This window comes from Citrus clementina, unplaced genomic scaffold, assembly GCF_000493195.1.
Source record: "Citrus clementina cultivar Clemenules unplaced genomic scaffold, Citrus_clementina_v1.0 scaffold_8, whole genome shotgun sequence".
NCBI classification, from domain to species: domain Eukaryota; kingdom Viridiplantae; phylum Streptophyta; class Magnoliopsida; order Sapindales; family Rutaceae; genus Citrus; species Citrus x clementina.
Window position 1 is genome coordinate 19,437,729 of NW_006262022.1, and position 8,883 is coordinate 19,446,611.

Below are 8,883 nucleotides of genomic sequence, written 5' to 3' on the forward strand. Positions count from 1 at the left end.
ATCATAAACTTGATCCAAGATGAATAAATTCAACCCAAATCATGGAAGGTTCCATGAGTAAGTATAGTTGGTGAGGTTTGAATTATTTGTATTAGGTGTGGTAGGTTTGGTAAGTGAAGATGAATGATTATTAATTTTTTGTAATTTCTTATTTGAATGGTTGTGATTAGCTTGTTTCATGTATAAATGCCCCCTCTTCCCTTTAGTTTAAGCATCAAGTGAAGTAATAAAATCTCTAAGTTGTAGAGAGTGAAAAATAAGAGTTGTAAATGGTGAGGAGTGTTGTTGAAGAAATAAAATAGTATGTTTTTTTTTAGTGTTATATGTGTTAATTCTCCAACAGAGACTAGTATTCATCCGATCATATTACTTACAAGCTCGAGTAATTATATTATAATTTCACAGCCTGCTACAGAGATACCCTGCCTCTAAACACCAATTCTATTAAACAAACGCGAAGTGTGTCAAAACAAGAATATACACGCAAAATACAATAGCCTATGAGAAAGATTTGAAATGGTAAATTATTGAGGCAATCAGAGTGAAAAACACAAGAGCTGAATCTGTATAATGAACTCGACTAAAAGTACTCACTATTTGCTTAAGCAAAAGCAAAAAAAAAAAAAAAAAAAAAAAAAAACCTAACTCATCCTTAGCCTGCGTGCTTTCTATTCTAACTAAAAACTTCGTTACAATAACTAATTAATTGACTTAAAATGATGGAATATGATAAAGTTAATTATTAAGTAAACCAGAGTGAGAATCAAATGCTCAGTTAAGACTTAATCTTTACTCAAGAAAAATTTGAAAAGTTTATCATAAATTAAATAATTTCCTCTTTAAACCCACTTTTCAACCTCTTTCCTCTGTCTGACATATTTTACCAAGGTCAGGGGTAACAAGACTTTCTACGCATACAGTATTTTCACTCCAAAGGTCATGCGGCAGGCCATGAATCTTAAACCTATGTGAACTCTGCTCTTTTAGATCGTACCAAAAAAAATGATAGCCTTCTGGAGACTCTAGACGAAGTAAAACCTTATTTCCACATTCTGAATAAGCAATGGTTTTCAAATATGCCCCCTCTAGGGACGGTGAAAACGAAAACAGTTTGGTCCAAGACTCCTTAATCCCATATTCCTTCATCACCCATATGTCGTAGTAATCATTATTTCTCGTGTTATTTCTCCTGTTGGCGCAAGTCACGGACAGACATCCTCCCAAAACCGACAAATTGCTAAAATATGTAAAAGAAGATTTCTCATTCGTCATTTCATCAGGCAAGGGCACAACAAAAAAATTCTCGTTCTTTAAATCAAATGCTGTTATAAGAAGAGGATGGCAGTCCCATTCCAGTTCCACCCAATTCAAAGCACCGCCTATGACATCTCCACGTCCACGTAATGTAGCAGTCAAAGCACTGTGATATGAGAAGTCTTGGACTCTTTTCCAAGAATTAGTCTTCAAACTATAAACAAAAACTTGTTTTTTCCGCATCAAAATTCTCATCATCTTGTAGTCGTCAGTAGAAGCGTCGTAACCAAAGCCGAACTGATCGATGACAGTTTTGTTGTAGTGAGATTCAGAATCAAACACAATATTGGGTAATAGTTGGTGTTTCTTGGTTGACGGGTTCAACAAATAAACTTCGTTCCGCCAGTGCCTTTGTAGAGCCAGTAATCCATTGCAAGAACCAATAACTTTAATAGGTTTTTTGGGATAACTGTCGAGTGGATGATCCAGTAGTTGTACCGCAATATCCAGGGAATCCATATTTACTGAGAAGAATCCTGAATAGAATTCAAGAATAAGGCTGGATTTGGAGTAAGTTTCTTTGGAGCGACTGAGATGGAGCTTTACGAATTCAGGACTGTCGATTGAGGCACAAAACTGCTTCGACACACATCTGAAGCGCAGGAGAGACTTTACGGGCAATAAGCTTAGAATCTCAGTGATTACATCAAGCGGGATTGACATCTCTTTCGTTATTAAGATTATAGTTTAGGGTTTCTTCCAATTTTTTTTTTTGTTTTAAATTGGATTTGTTTGGGATAAGAGAGTTTTACATGTACTTATACGAAAGAAAACATAAACGCTTTTAATCTTAAAAAACCTCAACCAAACCGGATAAGAAAATAAAAATTGATTAGGAGAAAGAAACTACATCTATAAAAATAAAATAAAAGTACTTAATTAATAAAAACAATGATACTAGGATTAATTAGTTGGGATATTTAACTTGTATGATGTGGAAACGATGTGGAACTATTTGGTTAGCTTAAGTTATAGTTAATTAGTTATTGAATTCTATTATTTCTAATTTAGATGGTGAAATTTTATTGATGGCACATTAATTAAGATATAATGTTTGTATCCTAATTGAGTAAACATTGATTTTTTTTTTTCAAAATCCATAATGCTATGCTTGCTTAATTGAGATGTTTAATTTGTATGTCGATTGATATGACAAATGATGTGGTATTACTTAATTGGCTCAAGTGATAGTTTGTTATTAAGTTTTGTTATTTCTCACAAATTTGTGAAATTTTATTGATTAAAAAACTAACCATTTCAATTGAGTAAATATAGCAATACAACAATTTCTCACGAATTCTAGGATTTGTTCCCTAATAAAATAATAAGCGCAATAAATGAAAAGCAAATATATTTTCTTCTATCATCAGGAAATAACTTGCGAAATTGTCTTTGGCAAAAATAGCACGACGGCCATTTATACCTTAGGGAGCTAGGAACTTGATGTTATAAAACACGCTCATGATAAAAAAAAAAAACAAAAACAAAAATTGTTGGGGGAAATCTGTGTGCTAAGTGGGTCAATAACTTAGTGACACGTGGTAAGAAAAGTCAACTAAGGAAAGTCAATTTGTTTAAATGCGCATTTGGATATCTCACACAGAGATAAAAGGTAAGCTATGTGAAGAAAAAGATAGTTACAGTAAAATACATAGTATGAAAGGGTAATATCGGAAGTTAAATTTCAGTGGTTAGGGCCAGTGCCTAAACAATGCACGCCATCTTGTTTTGGCCAAGGATGAAAAGCCAATAAGAATAGAGATTCTTTAGCCAAGTAATAAAAAAAGACTATGTCAGTTGTCCTTTTGATACCATCAGAAAAGCAACATGACCATAAGGCTGGGAGGCTGCCATGTGTCCAACTATAGAGGCAAAAAGGTAGCTGGAGGTTTCCTTGCCTTTTAAGCTCATGGACATCACCATTAAAGGACCACAAGAAAAATTACTCAAATAGCCTCACCTGAGGAAGCCCAACCATTAAATGAGCGCCACATGTCCAAAATTTCCAAAATACCTTCAGAAACACTCGTATATAAGCTCCACATGTTCAATCTTGAGGTGGCTCTGTCCATCTCTAACTCTCTCTCTCCCATATTGCTCTATCCAACCCTTGGGAGATTTTTCCAGATATGATTTCTTAAGAGGCTATTTCATCTTTTTCTTCCTCTATTTTTACACCTCCATGGAAGCTTTTGGCTATCTCGTCTCTTAAAAAAGCTTTTCCCTTATTCTTTTATAAGAAAACCCTTTAACTCCGTAAGATTCACATCTCCTTTATGTTATTATCCACCATAAATAACCTTTAATAAACTTTTATTGATATTGTAGAGCAAATCTTGTAAGTCTTCATTTAAGAAGTGGATTGGAGATGAACTACTCTAGTGGATGCAGGCCAAACGGTCGAACCACGTAAAATCTTATGTGTTCTTTATTATGTATACTTATTTTCTACTTATTATGATGGTTTTGATGCCTAGGTCATATTCATATGAGTTTGCGTGAGTTATTCTACAAGCTCTATAGAGTTAATCAGATAAGCTTTTTAGAGCTATCCTCGAAGCTCTCTTGAGCTCTCTATGTAAACTTCCTAAACTAACTCCTGTGAGCTCCACGAGTTCGCCATAATATTCCAAACTCAAAACACTGTAGCTCACCTCCCAAATGACCTCATATTACCTCCTAAATCACCGCAACTTACCTTACAGATCACCTTAGTTATACCTCATGCCCAAACATAAAAAACACACATAAACCCAAACTTCGCCTAATCTTTCCCAAAATATAATTTTATTTGTTTTAATTAGATTTAACCTAGATTCGGTGAGAGAACAACCGCTTAATGGTTCGAATCAAATCTTAGAGGAATCCGGTTAAAACAATTGGCGCTGTCTGTGGGGAATGCTACAAGAGCTTTCATAGCAATGGCTAGTTTGGATTAGGTTGTATTTGATTAAAGGGCAATAGATGCACTCCTGGATTTGCGGCAAAAAGAGAAGCTCCATAAGAAATTCTTTAAGGATCCCTTCGAGAAATACCAAAGTGGATTCCTAAAAAAAAATGTCATGGATGATTCTTCTGAGAAATGCTCAAGAAAAAAGGTAAAGACGAATATCTCATGAAAACATTGCAAAGACTTCATCAAAAAACACCATTGAGAATTTCTCCAAAACACTGAAAGAGGATCTTCAGAGAAAACCTCTAAAACAATGTAGCAATTTTGAAGATACCTTAGCTCTTCCCTAAGCAACAAAGTAGAGTCAAACACCTTTTGAATGCTACAACAGTCAGGAAACTATCAGTATTATGCTCTTAACTCTTCTTTTTTTATTTCCATGTTTGAATTTTTTACTAAACATTTGATCAAATATATTTGTGTTAAGTCCAATAAGAACTTCATTTGTTCACTACCGTGACTTGATTTATTTTTAAAACTCCCTAACGTCTATACATAACAGCAAAAGAGATTTCAAAATCTCTTCTTAAGATAACACGTGCTAGTCATGTGATGATTATGATTTAAGCTACTTTTACGTAGTTAATCTTATAAATGACTGCTACTTGTTTGTCCTAAGTATTCATGAGAGGATGGCTGATCTTTCTTGATTGATTTTCCATGGATGTGGTTGAATGATTTGTTCTTGCTATACATCATGAGATGTGATTGAACAAGCTCTTGAATTTTTTTTATAGAATAGATTATTGGATGAATGATTTATCTTTACTGTCATGTAGTTATGAATGAATGTTAACTCCTTATTTATTATGATTTATTGATTATAATTTTTCTGCCCTTATGACTCACTGTATTTAATTTTTAGAGTGTAGCTTTAGGTACGTACCCTAAGTTATTTTTGTTTCAGCTGATTTATATTAATTGCTACTCCAAGAGTTTTACTTTCTTTCAAAAAAATTTCTTTTAAAAATTGAATTTCTTTGGGATGCGAGAGTTTTTTACTTATATAAAAACAAAACACATTCTCTTTTAATCTTAAGAAAAACTCAACCAAACTAGATAAGAAAAAAATAATTGTTTAGGAGAAAGAAACCACATCTATAAAAAAATACGTAATTAAAAAAATAATACTAAGCTTAATTAGCTAGGATATTTAATTTGTATTCCAGCGAATGTGGTAAAGAATGTTTCATTATCTGATTGGTTTAAATGATGGTTAATTAATTATTATATTTTATTATTTGTAATCCAAATAGTATTTTGAAAGAATGAGTAAGCATAGCATCACTTCTCTCTTCCGAGCATTCTTTCTTTTTCTCATCATTTGGGATGATTTTTTGGGATAAAAAATTTGGGATGTGTGACATTACTCTTTCTTTTGAGTAATGATAGGCATTCTAAATTTTTTTATCCCACATTTGATCCCAAATGATTATCATTAATTGAGTTACTGATAATTCTTTATAATATCCAAGTGAATTAATTGTATTATCTCACCAACCAATTGATGAATGTCACATCATTAGTGATAATTTTTTTAGTATAAAAAATTTAAAATGTGTGGCATTACTGTTTCTTTCTTTCTTTCTTCCTTTTCTTCCTCTGCATACCGATCTCACTCTTTTGTCCAAAAAACAAGACAACATTTTGTTTTTATACTAGTAGATAGGGATTTAAAAGGGTGGGACTATTTGAACCCACCAAACTACTCATTAAACCCACTTTCTAAATAAACTCATTTTCAAATTTTCAAATTTTAAATTTTACTCAATAAACCTACTAAGTACCTAATGTACCCTTATTGAACCTAATTTTTATAATAGTAGTGATTTTACTCATTAAACCTATAAAATTCATTTATAAACCCTTGATAAATATTTCACAATTTATTATTATTATTTTTTTTTTGAAGAAAGTTTTTGCCTTTTGCCCAAGCTTCTCCAACTGGAGGTGAGAGTCCATTGATGCTGAAGTTTAGAATTCGATCAAGAGGAGAAGTTGTGGGAAAGCTGGTGAAGATAACACACAAGAAGAAAATCTCCCACCCTTCAGTCATAGACAATCTCACCACTAAGCCCATCAAGTTCAAGAAGAATGCATGCACAAATGACTGATCAGACTAAAAGTTGATTGATGAGTTATTGAGTTTAGGGGTGTTCGCGAATCGGATTTTACGGATTGGACATCAATCCATATCCGATCCATGATTTTGCGGATTATAATTTTTCAATCCAATCCAATCCAATCCACGGATTGATAAAATTCAATCCAAATCCAATCCATACATCTGCGGATCGGATGCGGATTTGACTCAATCCATATCAAATTCATACGTCTGGGGATCGAATGCGGATTTGACTCAATCCATATGCAATCTACCATTTTGCGCATTAGTTTTCGAATTAAAAATTTTTAATTCTCTCCAACTAATGAAATAAAAAAATCTAATATAAAAATAATTTTGCTACCAATTAAATTTAAAATTGAATAAAATTTAAATAAATTAATTGTTTAAATAAAGCTAAAATAATACATTTAAAGTTTCAAAATATAACACATCGAGACTAATTATTCAAATAAAGCTACAATAATACGTTCAAAGTTTCAAAATATAACACACCAAACTTAATTATTCAAATAAAGTTACAATAATACGTTAATATAACACCGAAATTAATTGTTCAAATAAAGCCACAATTAATTGAAATGGCGAAGTTTCGGAAACCAAACACAGTCTGATCCTTCACTAGGGCTGTTGCGCCTGTCGAAAAATGGTGATTACGGAGCCATCCACGATGGGAACCAGGAGAAGCCGTACGGGTGGTGATCTTGAAGGTTGTGATAGTGAAATTGTTCAGCTGGAACCAGTGAATGTAAAGTGGCTTGATGGACTTGGGAAAGAAGATGGCTTGCTCTCGCCAGAATCGCGCGGCCGATGTCCTTTAAATCCGTGTCGAGAGTGTATCAAACCAGTATTGAGTGTTGCTAGTGTGTGTGACGGCGGGGAAGCTTAGGGTTTTTTGTTTGCAAATTGTTGGTGACTTGGCGTTATGTTACTTTGCTTTTGCTAGTGTGTGTGACTTTGCTTTTATTTTGTTTTACAATTTTTACAAGTTATATTTGTATATTTGATTATTTAATTATTTTTCATTTTATATTATTATTGGGTAATGGCTAAGATATGTTATAGTGCTTAGTACCTATGCAATGTCACATTTATAATTTTTTTAATTAAATTTATAATAATTTTTTTAATTAAATTTATAATAATTTTTTTATTATATATATATATATATATATTTTTTTTTTTTTTTGCGGATTCACGGATTTCTGCGGATTTACAGAAGTAAATCCATATCCAATCCATCGACTGCGGATTTTTAAATTTTCAATCCATATCCAATCCACCAATCCACGGATCGGATTTATACGGATCGGATTCAGCGGATCGGACGGATTGAGCGGATCGGATTGGATTCTGAACACCCCTAATTGAGTTTATATTAGATGCTCATGTTTTTTCTGTTTTTGTATTTTCTCGATTGCAGGCCTGGGTTTCTTCCACTTCATAAGAAAAAATGAGATGCATTCTTACGTATTCCTAATTCAAACTATTGTCAATTTTGTTTTGTTCCTCCATAAAAATTCTTGATTGATTATGATTTAACGAAAATATAATTAAGATTTATGATTAGGATTTGATAAAACTGTGTTGAATATAAAGATGGGTTCAAAAAGTAAAAATTTTTATTTTTTTATTATATTTTAATGTCCATAACTGTAATTTAATTTAGAGGTATTTTTATCATAAGAAATTATTTTCAAAAGTGGGTTCAATCAGTAATTTGATGGGTTCAAATAGCCCCACCCGATTTAAAAATACTAAAATACCTTTGAGTCAAGAAAGTGACTAAAATGCCACAAAACAATTGGGTTTGTTACACGATATGCCATTCTAAAATATGCATTTGCATTGCTACAAGCCATTCAGCCATAACCAAGTAGATTGAAATATTGTATTTTCTTTGCAAGTTATCCTTTCTATGTAAAAGTAGATCTCACCTCAGATATAAAGAGACTTAAGAAAGAGTGAAGCATTGTTCAAAAGTTATTCCATAGCTTTATTTGGAAGTGAGATGCTTTAACTATTTATGCACTGATCAAAGGGGTAAAAGGGAAAAAGAAAAATCAACCCTTCAAAAAACAGCCAGACTTCACAAGAACGAATTCAATCTCCTTGAAAATAAGAAAGAGCTGATCGACTACCGTCCAAGTTGTCCAAATCCAATAGCCACCCTAAATAAAACGACAATCATCAAGATATATTAGTAAGAGAATTTACTTATGATCTCATAGGGTAGAAAAGATTAAAAGAAAAAAAATGAAAACCTATGCACATTAGATTGAACAAAATCAAGGAATTCAAAATCTTCACACTGTTTCTCGTATATATTCTAAGGTCCTGCGATTTGTATTGTGGTTCGGTAACTGTATCTTTTAATAAAATATTTAGCGAACACTTGATTAAAAATTTATAATATTTTTTTATAAAATATTATTTAATAGTCATTTTTCTTTTTCATAGCTACAACCCTAACACCTCAAAATCAAACAGA

General features: G+C 32.4%; 1 protein-coding gene across 1 annotated transcript; it reads right to left on the reverse strand.

The window, feature by feature from the left end:
* Positions 1-852: 852 nt before the first annotated feature.
* On the reverse strand, positions 853-1,977 carry LOC18033952 (F-box protein CPR1). Its single transcript, XM_006424161.1, has one exon. It carries the CDS (start codon positions 1,975-1,977, stop codon positions 853-855), a length of 1,125 nt encoding a protein of 374 aa, XP_006424224.1.
* Positions 1,978-8,883: the final 6,906 nt, after the last annotated feature.

Coding starts and splice junctions, on each gene's coding strand:
- LOC18033952 (XM_006424161.1), bottom strand. CDS start 1,977: ATGTCAATCCCGCTTGATGTAATCACTGAGATTCTAAGCTTATTGCCC.